The sequence below is a fragment of the Strigops habroptila genome (assembly GCF_004027225.2).
Source record: "Strigops habroptila isolate Jane chromosome 13 unlocalized genomic scaffold, bStrHab1.2.pri S16, whole genome shotgun sequence".
NCBI classification, from domain to species: Eukaryota; Metazoa; Chordata; class Aves; order Psittaciformes; family Psittacidae; genus Strigops; species Strigops habroptila.
This window is the reverse complement of record NW_022651054.1, coordinates 8420595-8440366: the sequence shown is the minus strand read 5'-3', so window position 1 is coordinate 8440366 and position 19772 is coordinate 8420595. Positions and strand designations below refer to the sequence as shown.

Here is a 19772-nt window from a genome sequence, read left to right as displayed (position 1 = left end):
CTTTGCATCCAGCTAAACATCCATCCTGGACTGTAACAACCCTGCCAGCAACTGCAGAGTGGAGAGGGTAGGGGTGAAAGAAGAAGAAAAGAATCAATTTCACCAGCATGAGCCTTAAATAAGTACATGATGAGCCTGCTGGGTGCTATTCCTTCTTCAGCAGGCAGCAGAACAAGCATCCATTCCAATGTGCATCTGCCAGATGTTTGAAGACACCAGCCCTGATGCAGTTTGCCAGGGATCCCATGTAGTTTTATGTTGCAGATCTGGAGACTGACAAATAGCCCTGGGAAACAGGGCTGCCCGATGCACGGGCCTCCTGACACCCCACCTTCACACCTCCCTGAAATGAAACTCCTTAGCTTAGTGCCATTTCACGAGATAAGCTGCTCTAGAGTCACAAGCGTTGGAAGCCTGGGTTCTGCCACACTTCACCAGGACAGTATCCAGGAAGCCAAGCAGGCAGAAGCAGCCTGAATTATTTAATAAAAGCTGTAGAAATTGGACCTATCCCAAAACCACTTCAGTTTTACAGTACTGGCACTCAATGAGGAGTTTTGTTATAGTGCTTTCTATCAGATATGACATAGAACCCACTGCTTGCAGCAAGAAACTTGAGACAGAACTGGTACAGATTATGTTTCCTTCAGGCTTCCCAAAGCACCTCTCAAGTAGCAGGTTGTGAATGCTAGTGCAAAGGGATCAACAGTGATAAACTACTCGCCTGTGGCGCCAGAGGAAAATCACTTAAACTGCTCTTTGATAAAGATACTGTTTGCAGCACAAAGATCCAGAATTATGTTTTTAAAATTCAGCTCTACACATACCTCTGTTCAGTAGGCTCAGTTCTTTGGGAAAGCAAAAGAACATTTTCCTGTTTCTCATGTACAACCGGGACCTGAGGTGGCGAGATTGGCTCATAGGGCTCTGAAGAGACATGACTCCTCTCTGGAGATTTTCCAGGTCTACATCCATAATTCAGAGACAGGTAAGTGCTCTTAATGCATGTAAAGCAGTAGTTAACACATGTAACTGCATTCCAGTTGTTACATAACTACTTCTGTCTAGTTATGTGTGTTACATGCTTTTTAGTATGTCTGGAGATCTAGAAAAGATGACTTAGAACTTTATCAGAGTCATTATGGACAATTCAAAGTAATTAAACATTATCATCCCTCTAAAGACTGGAAATTAAGCATAGGAAGTGAAGGTAGAAGAGTTACAATCTATGTTATGGAGCCAAGCAATTGTCAAAAACAGTGCAAAAAAAGATGTTGCCAAAGAAAAGGACCAAAAGATACCTCTATGTCTGATCTACATCAAGATTACTGTGCTATATTTTATAAATATCAGATTTGGGCATTAATTAAACTTGCAGTTAAACTGAATACATGTGTTACCTTCCCCTGGACTTGTCAGACAGGTTTTCAGGCGACACTCTAGCTCCTGGCCGCTGATGGTGGACAGACTGTGTCTGGGACTCAGGGCTGTAGCGATTCGATGTCTTTGCCCGGGTAGCAACAGGCGTTGGAACAGGGGTGGAATTCTGGAATGTAGTGGTGGGAGGCTGCAAAGAGGCCTGAGAAGCTGCTTGGTTTCTAGCAAAGTCTTGTGTAATAATTTGCTGATTGTGGCCAAGAAAATAGAAGAAAGATCTCGGTCAGACACTGGCCAAGAGACTATGTATTCATGAACTAGATGAATACGAGACCGATTGCAACAAATGAGATGATTTTAAGTTCAGACACATTGTATAATAGCCTCAAGTAAAACTAATAATTACAGAATTGGTATTATGTTTCAAAACATGTGTTTTCATCATCAAAATATAACTTTTCACATCTGAAAAGATGCATGCAAATAAACCTACACAGATGTGATCAGCAAGGGTGATAAGTCGATGGGTCCTGGGCACATGTGCCATCCCTTCTGCTTGGGAAGAGGGAGGTGGAGGTTGTTGGGGTGAAGGGGGTTCCTGTTGCGTCCTATAGCGGTGAATCGGCCCCTCGTATTGCCTGTTTGGGTCATCTAGTTGAACAAGAAAAGGTCAGTCTGTTAAGATGGTATTACTGAAGCTTCAAGATTTGAAACTTCTGTGCTTACAAATTTAATAGAGGAAGTGTTTCTGCATTAGATTTTTGATATCCTGTGTGATAATCACCTTCTCCCCCTTCATATATAGGCCCTACAATTTAGAATAGATAAAATAAAGCTTCATTCCACAATGTAGACTAATTGCAGCTCCTTTCTCACCTGCAAATTGTTCTGTAATAGTTTGAGTTTTACCAATAGGTAAAAAATTGTGGGAATCAACACCTATGTGCAGGAATTTGAAAGAATAGATTGGAAATAAATTTCTTATTAAATCAGCTACCGTGTAATGTAAAGGAGCTCCGTCTATTGCCAAATGTCAGTGCCAATACATTTGCTCTAGTTTTTCCAGATCACTGCAACAACATACTTCCAACAAAAGTTTCTGAAAAGTTAAGAATGTGCTAAGCAGCCACTTAAAGACTCCCAAGATATTTATGATTTCATGGAGCTGGTAAATATAAGCAAGATAATTGTGAGAATATTTACATATGCAGATAAACTTACTTTCTGCCTGGCTTTGTTTAGGTGTCTCTGGCTGATAGGGCTGTAGCTTTTCTTGAGTAGGTACAGGTGAATTTGCAGGGCTAATCACCTCAATGGCATCTCCAGGAGCTTCATACCGGTGGGAGGATACTGAGTATCAAGCAAAGGTTGTGGAATAAGGTGTAAATATCACAGAAAATTTCTGTTTCCTCTACACAGCAACAACAGTGCTTCCATTAAAATTACACCAGTGAAATGAAAGTCAGAACACTATCTTTTTCTCGTGATAACCATGGTGATACAAATGCTTCCACAACAGTGTTCCAATGTAAACCAAATAATTTTAGGTTTCTTGACTTCTGATCAGGTTAGTCTTATTATCCTGCATTTTCTGTTGTAGCAGGGAATCTGAATAAAGCGAACAACTCTGATTTTGCAAGAATCTTGAGTCACTATATGCAAAAACTGTATTTGTCTATGAAGTGTTTCTACTGTGCAGAGGTATTTTATCATTGAACATCAGAATCATTTCACATCTTATTATTTCCCTAAAAGGCTAAGACAGACAGCAAAGAAGTAGATAGTTACTAAGATACGTACAACTACTGGAAGAATCTGAACTTTGAGAGCCCCTATCTCGTGCATCCTTGTCTGAAGCAATCTGTCGAGTGATGATCACATCTATGAAGTTAGCAGCAGTAATTGTGGTCTTTCCTCGAGTTCTCAGCTCTTCCTCGTACCTGGATTTAGGAGGAGGTCCTTTCTCTTTACCAGCCTCTGAATAGACTACTGAAGACTGTCCCTGGGACTTGCCACCAGAAAAGTTTGCAGATGTATAGGGGCACTGGACAGGCCTCTTTTCTACCTCCAGAGTCTTCTGTTCCATCTGCTGCTGTTCAGTAACCACAGCTGACCGGCGTCCCATATTCTCTTCTATTCTGGTGCCTTCGTGCTTGTTCTCTTTTGCTTTGGCAACTTCCATCTGAGGAGCAGAGGCTGCAGCATCTACGAGTGCTGCAAGGGCATCAGCAGCAGTATTGTAACGGGAAGCTGGCAACCCTTGAGTAATAGAGGGAGCTCCAGGGGTGAGCTGCCTGTTGGCAAACATTGAATATTCTCAATTATATCACATGAAGAAGAGAACCAGAGCCATATCACGCATACAACAAAGTGAAGCTTTTCTGACACTAATTTCTATTCAAACTGGACTAGTGAAAATGCATTGGATCACTTCCAATAAATCCAAGAGCAATCAGATAGCGATACATCCTCATCTTGTATTTTCCTCAGGCTAAATGCACCTTTTAATAAGCTCAAATGTTAGAACAGATATCTCTGGAACAGTAACTTATAAAACATACATGATACGTAGCTGAGCAGCAGGATCCAAAGGTGTGATTACACTCGTCCCGTTGGTTCCTTGAAAAATACTAGGCCTTTGCTGCAGGATGTTTTCCTGGCTTCTAACTGAAGGGGACGGGGAGCGAACATATCCATGACTGCCAGGTCTGCCAGGCTGCTCTGTACCTGTGGAACACAGAGCAAAGGGAAACAAACAAATATATATAGATCACTCTTACAACAATGCAGAACTATCTATCGATGTTGTCTCCTCCACATCCTTCCCCAGCTGTTTCCACCACTCTAGCTGTGACAGTACATATCAAAGGTTTAAATGGCAGCGGTATGTTTACAATGCTATGAATGACATGCAAGCTGTGCTAGCGATAAGTGGGATTCACACCATTCCCCAGGTACTACATTGCTGTGAGAGAAAGATCAAGAAGCAGTTACAGTCTACAAGACAACTGATCCAAACATAGGGATGTGTACTCACCTGGTCGAAGATAAAGTTCAGCAGGGACTGAAGCAATTCTCTCCCTCTCCCGCTCTCGTTCTCTTTCCCGCTCCCGCTCACGTTCCCTCTCCCTTTCCCGTTCCTTCTCTCTCTCCCTTTCCCGTTCCCTTTCAGCATTTGCAGCTGCAGAAGCTGCCAGATGTGTAGGGTGTCCTGGAAGGTCCACAAAAGAAAATGAAGTAGCAGAAAGAGACACTCAAGGCTCAACAGCTTTTTACTAAAGTGGTTTCTATACAGATAGAAACTACACAGCTTACAGACCCAAATTCCACCCTTCAACACATACAAAATGAGGTTAGTGAAATCATAATCAAATGAGTATAAATAAAGACCTGACAGAATGAGGCAAATCCTGAATTTGTCAGTGCTCCTAATGTAACTACAAAGGATATCCTTAAGAAAACCTGTGCTATCCAAGCAAGAAGTGCATGCAAAAAGCATCACCTGAGAAAACATCAAAACATGACATTAATGAAACCTAAAGAAAGATGGTTAATTATTTCAGCATGTCAGACAACTAGAGATATCAGCAAATCACAAGAGCTCTTACCTGGTGACAGAGAAGCAGGATTGTAAGGCCTGGGAGGGAACGTCAGTTGGGTACCAGGGATATACGTGATTCTCTCCATGGGTGGTGTGCTTGTTCCTCCAGGATGAGGCACTAAGATAGTGGGAGCCATATTGTTCAGGTCAATAATTCCTGTTAGGAGATGACACGTGTAAGAATGGCCATTCAAGGATAGATCAATGGCCCACACATATATTCTGTTCATTAATAAAGGTCAGCAGTGAATGCTTAGTGGAAAAACACAGAATTAGGCAAATGCAGAGCTATATTCCCACTGGTTATACTCTCTTAGATCTGGCAATCAATTTAACTTGTCCAGATTCACATTTTCTCTGTTTGAGGAGTTACACTTTCAAAGGATGTCTTTTTACTTTTAGCTCCTTCCTGCTGCTGTTAAATGTCCAGATTGACTTAGGCTTTTCCCAATCCTGCAACACCTCACACACATTTGTTAACTCTCTAACATAACACCTTTAAACAATCACCCTGTTTTTCACAAACCTTACCCTTTTAGGTGTTGCTTTTCTTTTCATTTTGAAGAAGCTCTCATTTTGATACAATTCTCTGTTCTGAAGTTGAAGATGAGTTAAATATGCTTCCGAGTATCAATTTAAACCAGCAAACCCAGTTTAGTTTCTTGAACACTAATAAGTCTTACAGCCTTCCCTTTAACAACACTGATTACATACGTAGTTTTCCTTTATACCCACTGAAGCTAGTTAGAAGTATGACAACACATTTGCAAACACATCTCTGCCTATGCACTTGTATGCATACACACAAACACATATATTTATAAGCAACAACAAAACAAACCAATCAATCACATATCCAAAACATGCTTTAAAGAACATCAGAATAAACACAGGCATACCTCTTGCTCCCGCATACGGGAGAGCTAAAGTTTGCTCTCTAGGGGATAATCCTCTCGTTACATCGGGACGTAAGTTGACTTGCATCTGCTGTGAGGTAATGTAGTCATTTAGGATTGTCTGTCGTGTGTTCTCCATTGCATAAAGCTGATACTGACTTGGGTAGCCTGGTGTAGGTGAGAGCTGCCTTTGGAACAGGTAAGCAGCAGCAGCTGAGGGTGAAGGAGGAAAAAAACCCAGAAGATTTAGGAAGCAGCCTGGGTGATATCAAATGAAAGTTTCAGATGTCTATGTAACTTCAATGAGAAGCACTATCAATTCTCTCTAGCCAGTGCCAAATGAATTCAAATAGCATTTTAATACTGGTGTTTCACTGAATTTATGCATTGCATGCAGACAGATTGGAGATATGTGTAAGAGACTTAAAAATATAAATCCTGAAGTTCTGAAGATGTAAAGGGCTGAAATAACTAAAGAAGATTAAAATACCTCAGAAGTGGACTGATGGCTAGGTTAACAGGAAGTCTACTGTATTTAGCATCACCAGGGATGACCTGATAATCCCTCAGTGAGAAAGAATCACAATCTTGAATGGAAAGGTCCTGATTACACTTTAATTCTACAGCATCTTCCACATCCCTCTCCGCACAGCTTTCCTGAAAGCTTTAATATATTTCATGAGTACTTATCTAAAAATACTGTCTGAACTTTATAACAAAACAGAAGCAAGCTGACAGCTTCTAGAAAAAAGTTACAGCCTTACACAATTATATTTTCCATAAGTTTCCTGACTAGATAATAAACCTGCCCCCAAACTGAAATCAAACCACAACAGTGTATATATATGACCTCTTATCAAGTTAAAAGAACCCAACACAGAAGTATTTACCAGGATCCAGAGCCCTGTGAAACGGCATAGCAGGATCTAAGTGAGGAGGGAGGTGACTCCTATAGACTTCAGGAGTTGCTCCTCTATGATGAGGGTCAAAAGGACTGTGAGTCACTACAGGATCAACCCCGGGGACTGGAGATTTTGCTGGCACGCTCTCCCTCTGTGTCGGAGTAAGTGTGTTTTTCCTTTCGTGATTTGCTGGCTTCCCAGAAGATATTCCAGCTAAAACCAAAGAAAACCTCAAATCAATAAAATGCCTATTTTTCAATAGACAATTCAGCTGTAAGTATACACTGGCTCCCAAGGAACAGTCTAGAGGATCTTGCAATGTGATACAATAAACCACAGAAAGTATTTTATATCACAAACTATTTCTGGTGAAAAATCTAAATCCTAAAGCTAAGATTGTTTAGCTTCACCATATTACCTTCCTCATCTAGATACCTCCATTGGAATAGCTTCTGCCCTTAAAACATTACTCTTGTAGGTAACTCTTTCAATATGATCCACAATCAAATGCAAATTGAGATTGAATTGTCTTCCCACCTCCATGTTACAATATGGCAGATTTTAATTTTCTTATTTCAGTTAACATCTTACAGCATTCTAAAATTCCTTCTAGCCACGCTCCAAATTGAGAGAAGCCATTAGAATACAAGAATGGATTACAGAAAGAAGTTTAAAATTAAGCTTAAAATGAAATCATTAAAACTTCTTGTCTTACTCTGGATAGGAATAACATACCCTCACTAACTCTATTCAGCATAGGTGAACTCCTGGACATTGGACTCTGATAGTTCACAGGTGTCCTCCGAGCATTGGTATCATCATAAATCCCAGGGCTCAGCTGTGATTTGGGAGTTTCATGAAGAGTTGACCTGAGAACAGAGGGACCAGAGCTGACTACTGATGTGTGACGGGAACGTACTGCATCCCCGGTCTTCACATCTTCATATTTTCCTCGCTCCACCACCTTCACGTTTTCTGGCACCATTTCCAGCTGAGGCATTCCACGGGGAAGCTTGCTTGGTCCAGTGATTAAAGATTTTACATTATGTTTGATGGCAGACTGGCCAGAGTTGCTTTCATATTTTATGGGTGTGCCCTGGAAAAGGAGAAAAACCTCAGGTAAGGTTATCCTGCAATGTTTCACGTATGGTAAAACCCTCACATTGCTGACATTGTAGTTCATTGCTTGCATCACATTAACACAGAATATAATTGAATCTTAGTGACTGTTACTTGTCAGTTCTCTCACATTTGCTTGCAAATATGTTCCCTACAGGTGTATCATCAGGATTTATCTAACACACAGAAAATATTGTGAAGCTTTGTAAGTTGGTAGCTTTCTTAAAACAAAACGCCCCCCATTTGAGATTATTCAAATATCCTGAATTGATTCACTCTTGGGTCTGTAAGCAACTGTGTGAGTGTAGCAGTGCTTTTTGTATTCACCTGAGATATGGAGCCTTCTATGATTGGCCTGGTCGTCTGCACCATTTCAGGAGTCTTGCGACTCTCCTGGCTTAGTAAGTCCTGTCTTGGGATTTCATGGATGGAACGACCCATTTCTTTTATAGTAGTGACTCCATCATATGGTTTCCCCTTAGTAATGGCTCCTTCAAATGTCCTTATGGGAGGCGACTCTCTCTTAATCTGTTTAGGGTATTTCAAGCCTTCTTCAAAACTTTCAGCTGTTGCTCTTGGTGTACCTTTTACAGAAAGAAAAAGTCACATGGTTGGTATCAGTAATTACGAAGTCTCTTTTTTCATAAAAAGAGTAAATAACTACATGTCATAATACTGGAACTTTGGTTTGCTGTAATCTCTGATATGTTCTCAAGACTAAGAAAATCACCACAGAAGAAATACTGAACAAATATTCAATACATTACTGAAAGCAACCCAAGCTATTTCAGATGCTGAAATAAAGGAAATAGCACACATCTTCACAGGTTCGGGAAGCTATTAGTGTTCATTTACAAAACAGAGCTAATTGCCAAGTATTTGTATTTAAAAAAGCCTGATTTCCAAGAAGAAATAAAATGCTGTATTTACACACTAGCTTTGTATACAGCATATCAGAAAACTGCTGATTTATGCTCTGAAAAACATGTTTAATAAAGTAAGCTCCACCTTTAACACAGCTACCATTGTTAACATCAGTTTTAAGATTCAGAAATCCAGACTTTTGAGGTTGCAATTAATGTTTGCCTTCTAAACTCACAATATTTTACCTTGCATTATAGAGCCAGACAACACTGTTCTCTCTTTTAGTTCAGCATGTGGGCTACCCCTAGGCAGTGCACGGCATATTAAACCTAAAATTAAAATGAACATAATTTAGAGAATTAAACAAGTGTTCAAAAAAACCCAACAAAACCCTCCTCTTTCTTACATACATCACAGATCGTATCTGTATCAGGGTAGTGCCAGAGGGCCTAGCCTCAGCATGCTAGGCATTGTAACAACATGTTATAAACACCATCCTGCCCTAAAAAAATAAGTCTTTCAGTTGAAGTATTCGTGCTATTACATTCCTGCAAGTTTTAACATTCTTAGAAAACACAAGGTATTTTTTATAACTAAGCTTAACTCTTGCCCCAAATGCAGCCACTGCTTCTCTTACACTTCACTTTACTTACAGAAAGGTGTTCATGATGGGAAGCAGAACAAAAAGAAAAAAAAACTTCAAAATATACCTCAGCATCTTTTATCAATTAAATTAATTGATAAAATTAATCAAAGTTCATCAATTAATCAAAGTTCATACTGAATCGTCTGGGAAGAGATGAATTTACTGTTCTTACAGTAGGAATCTGAATCAAACCTCCAAAGAACTCATGATTTTCCACAGTATGAGGACAGAAAATGTGTCAGATGCCAAGATACAGCATATATGTATCGGAGCAGCTTCTCATAACCCAAAAAACCAAAACCCGAATATGAGGCAAATGCATAAGCAACTTAAAGGCAAGACTGAATTTCTAGATTCTAGGAACTTCTTATTCATATTGCTCCATCTGCTGAAAGTGTACATGAAATAGCCTCTAAGGGCTACCCAAAGATGGGGAAAACCCCCTCACACTTAAGGAGAAAGACTCCATAGTTCAGGTATGCAACATTTTCTTGCATTTGTATTTTTTAAAAACAATCAGAAAAGTTATATAATGGCCTGACTTGACCTTGGCAGCCTTGGTTTCATTACAGTTTATTAAATCAAAATAGCACTAGCGATGCCCTGAAGCAGGATATAGCAGCTGTGCAATCTTCTTCTTGGCATAATCGAAGAGGTTTATTGCAGGAATGCAAAAGGTCATGCCAGAGTGTTCCCAAGATACTGCGCCATGGCCAATATTTAACTAAGGGGTGTGCCCATGGAGGCCACACTGGTGGTGTTTGAGCTCTACATGACCTGCTGGGACTGTGATTCAGAGTCAGTCGCACCTGCCAGATGTGCTAAGAGGAGTAAGCGCTAGCTGAACTCCAGTCGTATTTCCAGCATGCTTTAATTGTACTGGTTATTACATGGATTTGGTTAGTAGTGTAAGATTTAAATCTCATTTCTCTTTTCGTCTGCTCCATAAAATAACTCTAAATACTCTTACATCAATGTAAAATATTTGGATAAAACACAGAACACCTTGGAAGCAGTTGTTTTTACCTTCCAGTGGTGCAGACACCGGAGACTCCCGCATTGACATTCCTTGCTTTATATTCCCTTCCATTGTATCATAGCTTCTCTTTAAACCAATTTCATGAGCTGTTCTTGGACTCCTTGTTCCTTCACGAACATTTTTAATAGCTGGAAAAATTTATAAGAGTGTGGTTAGGAAACAGGGATGATAAGTAAGAGATACACGAGCATTACATTTAATGACACCACAGGTCATTAATACTTTAACAAGACAACTTCAATTGAATATTGTAACATTAAATCTCAACCTTAAAAAGATCCTTTATAGTTTGTTAAAAAATATATTTAAGAGTTACTCATTTATCAGTATCTCAACCGAAGTTCACACTTAAAGGATATATTTATTCTGATTTTAATACAGATCATTTTAAACATGTTTAACCTTTCAAAATAAAAATACTCCATGACAAATTGGAAATAAATGGCAAAGAAATTAAATAGCTTAACTATTATTTTAAATACATAGTACAAGAGACTCTTCGTAATACCAGCACAATTTCTGGATCACTTTAATTCTTAGACTCTCAAAAACACATGCAGGTCAATACTTCTCCCAGATGGCACCCCAGTGATTAAGGTTTATTCCTACCACTTGGAAACAGATACACTTCAGCTATGGACTATAAAAGCAGAACATGCTGCAGTCTTGCCTTGGATCAGGTAGAATATACAAATACTCACCATCATAAGATAAAATATGCCCACTTTTGCCTTCATAAATAACATGGCCTTTGGCTGAAGCTTCCTCTCGGCACTTTTCTGGGCTGTTGTCTTCTGTAGCTAGCCGGGTGATGGTTCCCTTCAATAACGCATCAGCTGCTATGCCGGGCTGGGACAGAGCTGGTGTACCCTGCAGTTCAATAAATCAAATGTAACTCAGAACATGGGCACTTATTTAAGAGAACAGAGAGCAGTGAAGGGGAAAAAAAAACCTCCAACCAAAACCCACAACGTTTTTTAGATGTAGAAAGCCAACTACTTTATCAAGCAGTATGGAAGTTGTTAATAAGCCTTCACCTAGGTTTACCAAAGGCTCTGGTGGTTTTATTTAAAGACTCATATACATGAAGATGAAATCATGGTAATGACGACTTCAGCAACAGTAGGATTTGGCCATCCGATTGTGTTAAAATGTCTTTTTTCAAGGCAGTTCCTACTTGTGATAACAACTTTTTCAGTCATGCAAATACATCCACAGTGACAGCTTCAATATGCAGGTTTGCCTCAGCCTTCTCAATAAGCAGAAAAATACCTGAGTTATGGAGCCTCTCAAAGAAGGAATCGTCTCAACAGAAACTTTATTGGTTGGAGTTCCTCGTGTTATACTTCCCTCCTGTATCGTTGCTGTACCTGATTTGAAATAAGACATCTTGATATATAAGAGAATAACAAAAAAGTAGCTACTCTAGTTGAAACAATTAAAAACTCTAGTGAGAACTATTAGCTTACATTAAAATACAGAGAAAATTTCAGTTTAACAGCACGCATTTGAGCAGTCATATAATTTCCTCTTTTAACATAGCCTTTTACAGACTGAAAGCATTTTGCAGCATTAATCCATGGTATTTAGTTTCTTTTCTTTTGATGTATTTGGATATTTGACATGTACTGCTCTGCATATGCTCTAGTGAACAGCTCCGTTTTGAAGCTGGCATGCCTTAAAACAATTGGTTTTAAATGAGACGCAGACAGAAGGAGCTAGCTACAAATACACATGCCTTGGAAATAGGGAGCAGATTAATCATATAATCTTATGGTACTTATATAACCATATAATACTTAAAAATAACACTTCAGCAGTTTGAGCTCTAGAAGTTAATTCCCTCAGTTTTCTCAGGCTCTGACAAAGTTTCTTAATCTCTGTGATTTTCTTTACCTCGAACCACACTTTCATGTTGTGCCCTAACCAGGAGTCCCTCAGGTTGGGAATTCTGGCTTCTGGGAGAGAATTCCTCTTGTTTGATATAGGGCAGGGAAGCTATTCAGAAGAAAAAAGAAGAAAAGTTTGGGTTTTTTTTTTTCTTTAATTACAAGTCATTAAACAGTCTATATAAAACACATGTTAGCTTTTCTTTTGTTACCAGATTTGGCTGACTCCTGCTGCCTTGGCAGCCCAAGAGATATAGAACCCACTGATGGCTTTGCAGTTTCTTGGGTGTAGGAAGCTTGACTATGGGATGTTAAGTAAGTGCCAGGTGTTCCCTGAAACAATGAATATATGTTAATTCTTGTTTGTGGAATGAAGATTCACATCTATGTTTGCAGGAGAACATTAATACTACTACGATCCTATCTTAAAATGCTACAGTACACCACTGCAAAGGATTAAAGTCAGTCTGGAGATGCAGTTCACTCAAGCTGGACATCCTCAGCCATGCTCCTAAACGTAAATAACCGCAAGATGTTCTATTTCCTAAAGCACCTGTAATTCCTGGACTTTTAGAGGTGGCATGTATAGGTCTTAAGTGTTAATGCTGTGAACACATAAGCCAGTACAAGATGTTGAAGGTTGGCAAAAGTGCAAATATTGATGTAAGCACAGATTTTCAAATAATGGTTTTCTTACTTGTGAGATTGAGCCTCCCATGATGAAGGAAGGCTTTTCTGATGGCACACTTGTTTTGGAGGATGGAATGAGTGGTGGTGGTGGTCTGGTGGGTCTGGTTGTTGGAAGGCGGACTCCTTCAGGTATATTGGTTATTACCTGGTGAGGTGCTGGCTGGAGAACTTGGGGGGAAAAAATTGTACGTTAAACATTACGGTCTGTTTCAGCTCTACTAGTTGTTAGAGAGACAAGAGGAACGGAAATAACAAGTTCATCTGATAATTTCTGATGGGAACACAATAGCCAAAAGCTATCTGGCTGTATTTACAACTCTGAAATTCACTACGTCCAAGTGTATGTTACGCATAGAAACTGAATGGAAAATATCTAACCTGGCATCAAAGTTCAAAAAGAAATGGCAAAAGCTGCACTGTAGAATTGCAGGGTCTGAAAACTAAACTTTTAAGAACAGCAGCCCAGGGCACATTCAAGTTTTTTGCTGTTTTCGTGTTTTCAAAGAAAGTTCTTATTCTTTGAATGGAATGCAACTGAGTCAGGAATAATCTAAGCTTCCCTGCTTTTGTCTTTTCTTAGCATGACATTACACTCTGAAAGGTAAAGCAATAACCCACATTTCACGATGAAGATTTGTCAGTTATTTCAGTGTTTTATAAAACACTCAGATTATAACATTATGCAATTACAGTCAGAAACTAATGCCAAGGCTAGCGGCAGCTTTCTCTTTTCCTTAACTCCTCCCTTCATAAGAAAGGCCACCCATGAATATGACAGTGCTTGTATTAAGCTGAAAAACTCTTGATGACTTTGTCCCAATGCTGTCCTAACACTTCCCAGATCATCCTATTTGCTTTAATAAAATGTGTTATGCAGCTAATGCAGCAACAAAGAACAAAAATACAATCTCAAAGGAGCTTGAAATTTACATGCACAAGGAAAACAATCTGTTTTCTTCTCTTGTTAATTTACAAAGCATTTAGAGACTAATTTGATCTACACCAAATTTCAGCAGTCCAGCTTCCAAAGGAAGACTACATATCCCTATGATACCCAACAAGGTACTTACCTGGCGGGACACTATAGCGAGCTGCATTCATATCAGGCTGGGGAGAGGCTTTATTGACTTCTCTTGGAGACAGCCTGTACGGTGATGCTGACCTTGTTGTTGTGTTTTGCACTTGTGCTTCCTGTTCTATTGCTCGCTTGACCTCAGCATAAGGCATATAGGCCACTGGTTTTCCTGTGAAGGTTAAAGTTATCAAAAAGGCAAAAACCCCGGATTAGAAATTGGACTCAAAAGGTTCAGTCTACAGCACAATTTTAACAAAGGGCCTACTCAAATGTCAGATGTACTCATCAGGTATAAATGTTACAATTAAATGTAGTATTAAGGTACAGCTTCATTTAATATGCTCTTGCTTCTATACTTCTATAACCAAAGCTTTGAAAAACTCTCTCATACTTTCTGTATGTGAAAAACACTATCTGGATCCTTCAGGTCCTTCAAGTGAAAGCTCTACCACTGAAAAAGATTTCATTTCAAGAAGATTCCTTTCCAAGTCCTGTGCACCAGCCAGGTTTACACGCAAGTACAGCCAGGCTTACACACCAATCCCACCAGACAAAAGCCTCCCTTCCTTGTTTGCCCAAAGAAGTTACAAATCAAATTTCAAATATCAATATTGCCCATCAGTGGTGCTTAAAGGGAAAAATGGGTTTTCCCTGAATTTAGGCAATTAAAAATCCAGCACCAGAACTTCAGAAATTCCTTTTCTCTGGCAATGGACAATTTCAGTATTCAAAATTATAAGCCAGAACAAGTCTACTGCAGCTGTAAAGTTGTATCTTTAACCTCCATAAGGAAAGGATCTTTAATATTTTATCTCATGGTATTGTGTAGGTTGTCAGGCTCTTTAGTTTGACAAGATGCTCCACAACATCAGCAGTGTTCTGATGTATGCAATACAAGGTTTCTAAAGAAGTCTGTGGGCTCTCTGCTGCATGCAGCAGTTGGCAGACAAGGTTCATATGCACAGTGTATCTTAGGAAGTAGCTGTTGTAATCATCTGAAGACAACCTCAGTCCCTTTTGGTTTTCAGACTAAGATGTCCAGGCTCGTAGAACTCATTTACATTAATCATGTTATCCCTCCCTCTCTGTTTGCCTCAATAACCACCCAGATTTTTGCTGGCAGAGACTTCACCCCAGAACTTTCCCACACTTCATAATTGCGTACTGCCAATGCCAAGAGTTATTCAGGTACTTTTTCAGTTAAATTGTACTTTTAAGCAACCTCAGACCTTCCACCTAAAGAAGCAACTTCCAAAACCCACAATCTTACCCTCCCCTCCTCAAATCTACCAGTTCCCTTCTCACTATTTTAACAGGCAAAAAAAATGGATATGTTACTTTCATTTTACTTTGGTAAAAGAAAAAAAGGTGAAGTATTTTCATAACATAATTTAAAATAGTTATGCATATTAAACATACTCAAGTTTCAAAGAACGTGATAGTTTCTGTTGCTAATACTGTGGAGACAACAGAACACGAGCATATAAAATCTAAAAATGCAGAATTATGCAACTGTGATGACATCTCCAACATTGTAACATTCAGCACATTAATCTTACTCGGTTTAGTTCCATGTTACAATGTACGGTTTGTGGATCTATTCCTTTTCTAGTAAGGGAAGTTGAGGCAAAAGTTACAAACTGCTGAGGTACAGAACTGGGCATCCCATAGGATATGCTTTTCTTGCACACAAAAACCCCAATGTTCTGCTAAGCTGTTTGTAATTTGCAAGCTGTTGATGAAATAGCTTCAGTTCAAAGAATGAAAATATAGCCAATATACACAGAGAAACCCCATAACATGAATGTCTAAGGAAAGCTAATAAATGCATCCTGTGGCTCTCAAGCAGCAACTTGGACAATGTAACATCTACACTGTCCATGTGAATCAGGTTCCTGTAACCAGCAACTGTACCAGACAGTTCCACATTTGGTCACCCTGACAGGTTCTGTGAGCAGTTTTAGCCTTGTTCTGTACCAGAGGTCACACTAAGAGCCACATTCACTAAACACAGGTCCAGATTGCAGAGTTCAGTTCAAACCCGGCCTCCATGTATCCTCTATACATACAAAAGCAACCAACCATCATATCCCCAAGAGAAAGAACCTTTCACACAGCCCTTCTGAGGACACACAGGCTGGAGTATGACAGTTCTTTTATGCCCTACTCCAGGGCTCAATGTCCATGTATGTACTCCAGTGCAGCAAAACATTCCTCATACTCCTTTAGCAATTCCCTCCCATCTTCACCTTAAGCTTCTGAAAGGTGCTTCCCCAGAACATGCAGTTATCTGGGTCCTCTCACCTGCACACTTAATCTTTCTGAATCCCTCTCTGTAGGAAGAACCCATGTTTGGATTTCACCTGAATAGAGCCTTTTTTTTTCTGCCTTATCTAAAGGGGCTACGAGGTAGTTCTCCAACACTGTAACTGCAGCAGGTTCTCTGTAGCAGACAGGTTCCTTTAATCAAGTGCCATCAGAAAGCACTTATTAATTATTGGTACACTAAACTTCCATTCTTAAATGAGGCAGCATTGTAACACAGACATAAAATGCAGGGTTGTTTCCATAACAGATGTGAAAACGCCTACCTTCCCACTCGACATTAGGGCTCTTGGACGTGCCACAAGGGCTTACAGCACTTCGATACTCCATATCCAGCTGCTCCTGCCTCTGGCGTTGCTCCTCCAGCAGTGCTGATTCATGCATTGCTTTAATGTGCCGTTGATACAGCGCGTAACCACTCACTGGTGTTCCAACGGGAACAGTACAGGGACTGCAAGAAACCTACAAGGGCGGGAAGGTATTAACATCAAGTACATTAATATAGGTACTTACTAAAGTAACTATCTTGCTCAATGCCTCCACTGCAGCAGCTACAGTCTATGTATGAGTGTTTCAAGTGATCCACACCTGTTTTTTAAGCTACTACTTGTGTATTTATTTTCCCCCTCAAAAGTACGAAATAAACCAAATGATGTATTTCTTCATTTGTTTCACAATTTTTTGCTGCTGTAGTGTTGCAAATAGTTTTAGGGACAACAGATACCCCTTCAAATATCACTTAAAACAGCCCGTACCATAGGCGGTATGACAGCAGCTCGGTGGTGAAGCTGTTGTAGATCCATCTGCCCTTGCTTTATCGTGGATGATACCAGTATTGACCCAGTGGGATTTAATAGTGAGGGCTTTGACTCCCTGCTGAAGATACTGGAAAGAGAGACAGAAAGAAAGGAAAAAAAATCACCATAAAGACAAAGATTAAACATCTTAATAAATTTACAGGCAAAAGTATGCCTCTCAACTTAGAAAAAACACCACATTTAACACACTGGACAAACAGCTGAAAAATCAGAGGCCTGCTGTGTTTGTCCCACAGCACATCTGGTAGAAGAGGCAACAGATGCTGCTGTATTTTTATAATACACAGAAATACCAAAAGAAGTGTTCAGAACCTCCCATACCAGAAATTTCTGTATGCAGTCTCTATATGCACAGTACTGCAACAATGCAACTTTCTTTATAAAGAATGTTTTGGGGGAAAAAAATAGATAGGAAACATTAGATATAGCACAGGAAATAAATAAGGAGTAGTATACAACGGACTACTTTCACACGGAGGGCTAATATATTTGTGAAGTGGAAAGCTGACGTCTGAAGAGGCAAGAGAGCGCAAAAACACCATCAACTGCACTTTTCCAGAGACCACGTGCAGAACAATGATACTGGATACTTTTGACATTTAACATCTACCCTTGGCACTGCGTGTATATTAAGGCCACTGAGAGGGAGGGAGCATTGGGTCTGGTGCTATGCTATGGTTACACAGGAATTGCACCAAGAGAATACTAAAAAGACTTTAAATATTATCAGTGGTGTGTCAGCCATCCCCAAAAGATAAATGGTTCCAAAGACATGCAGTGTTGTTCATTTACAGCCCTATATATATTCATGTGGGTTATCCAGAATACTTAGGGCCAAGTTTCCAGGAACTAGGAAGTTTGCATGAAGACAATGGAGAAAGTGGCCATCCATTTCTCAGGACACTTGCCCATTAATTTAGGGACACTGACTGGTAAGCGTGAGAAATACTTCCACTACTCTATCATTAAGAGCCTTCAAGAGATTTAATTCTTCAAGAGAATTCTACTGATTGATATAACATGGTTCTATAACAGTAACTGGGTACAGGACTCCAGAAGTTATACAAGCAAATAAACATGGAATGTTAAAAGGTAACTAAAATGTCAATATTTTATGCCCCTAGATTATTATATTTTTTAAAGCAATTTTTGTCTCCTACTAAAAGCAGGAGACAAAATCCCTGTCAAATTCAAGGAGGTTTGGATGCATTCTACTAAACTGAGTTTGTGAGAGCAAGAATCAATTATAACTTCATCTCCAAATTTCTGGTTCTACATTCAAACAGCTTTTTCACTAAAGGCAAGGGAGAGCCCACGTACTATCCCACAGTCATCAATCACACTATAAAAATAATAGATGGCAATATTTGAACACTAAACAATTAAACTCACCCCTGTCTGTCAGGTTCTCCATCAACCTCCTCATCAGCACTACAGGTGGCACTCGAATCATTATCTGAATGGGATTCTTGTCTTGCTGTATTAACCTGTTGTGACAGACTATAATCCATTTCCTCTGGTTCTGACTTTTCCTTGGGTTTTTCCATTTCTCTCTCTTTGGTATCACTCTCTATTTTCACTTGAATATTCTCTGGTAGCCTCATTTCAGTCTCTACAGGTTCTACTTTGGTATGCACTGGAAGAGTAATCACAGGCTTAGCTTCAACTGGATGGCTTCTACTGTCAACTTCCATAGGCTCTTCTGCCTCGTTATTTATTTCCTCCTTAACCTGTGGTTCAGGGTTCTGACTTTCAGCTGCTGATACACTTTGGGTTGCTAAAGAGGGAGATGTGCTGGTTGCAGGTTTAATGGTAGATTCTTGTTCTGTTGTCACCTCAGGGGTTACTTTTGAAGCAGCACTCTCAGATGGAGTTTCTTCACTTGGCTTAGCAGGTTCTGCTGGAGTTGGGGATGGAGCACTTTCTGTATCAGAACTATTTTCAGCACCTGGTGAAAATGAAAGTTTGACAAGAAAATCAGTCACTTCTATTGACATGCTGACTTGCAATTCTTGCTGTAAGTTAACAGTTCTAGTTTACTTCCTTTGTGAATCACCACTGTTTTATTGAAAATGCCTTCTTTGCACTGTGAAAGGTGTAAACAGCATTGACAACTGGATACCAGTTATACAAGGGTATTGATATTTATAGTAAAGAACCTTCCTCCTCTCTTTAGCCTAGTTTATGAACTCCATTATATTATAGATGCTTTTAGAAAAATCAAAACATTTAGGAAAACCTACGGCAACACCTAGAACATAGATGATATATTCAAGTCTTCTGATAAGAATCTTCATTCCTTAGAACCACATCATAGAACCATAGAAGGATTTATGCTGGAAAGGACCTTAAGATCATCTAGTTCCAACATAAATATTTTAACATTTGTTAAAAAAAAAAAAAAAAAAGGATGCAACAAGGATCCATCAATTTTAACCTATCAACTGTAAAAACAGTAATTAATTTTTACTTGTAGAAACGGACAACTTGCTGAATTGCACACATACACACTGCAGCTTAAAAAAATACCA

General features: G+C 39.5%; 1 protein-coding gene across 7 annotated transcripts in view; it reads right to left on the bottom strand.

Moving 5' to 3' along the window:
* The window catches only part of NCOR1 (nuclear receptor corepressor 1), a 67313-nt gene that overhangs the window by 7465 nt on the left and 40076 nt on the right, over positions 1–19772 (bottom strand). For 6 of the 7 annotated variants that reach the window (XM_030472630.1, XM_030472629.1, XM_030472633.1 and 3 more), the window contains 23 exons: positions 18634–19189; positions 17179–17308; positions 16690–16885; positions 14094–14267; positions 13031–13191; positions 12546–12666; positions 12341–12442; positions 11717–11814; positions 11146–11314; positions 10432–10572; positions 9005–9088; positions 8223–8479; positions 7512–7872; positions 6765–6989; positions 5878–6087; positions 4986–5135; positions 4415–4588; positions 3939–4104; positions 3178–3671; positions 2599–2727; positions 1871–2028; positions 1401–1624; positions 828–965 (listed from right to left, as the gene is read on the bottom strand). In XM_030472630.1, the coding sequence (XP_030328490.1) occupies positions 828–965; positions 1401–1624; positions 1871–2028; positions 2599–2727; positions 3178–3671; positions 3939–4104; positions 4415–4588; positions 4986–5135; positions 5878–6087; positions 6765–6989; positions 7512–7872; positions 8223–8479; positions 9005–9088; positions 10432–10572; positions 11146–11314; positions 11717–11814; positions 12341–12442; positions 12546–12666; positions 13031–13191; positions 14094–14267; positions 16690–16885; positions 17179–17308; positions 18634–19189 (4618 nt within the window). The remainder of the gene's footprint in view (positions 1–827; positions 966–1400; positions 1625–1870; positions 2029–2598; positions 2728–3177; positions 3672–3938; positions 4105–4414; positions 4589–4985; positions 5136–5877; positions 6088–6764; positions 6990–7511; positions 7873–8222; positions 8480–9004; positions 9089–10431; positions 10573–11145; positions 11315–11716; positions 11815–12340; positions 12443–12545; positions 12667–13030; positions 13192–14093; positions 14268–16689; positions 16886–17178; positions 17309–18633; positions 19190–19772) is intronic. The other variant, XM_030472634.1, reaches the window with a different exon arrangement.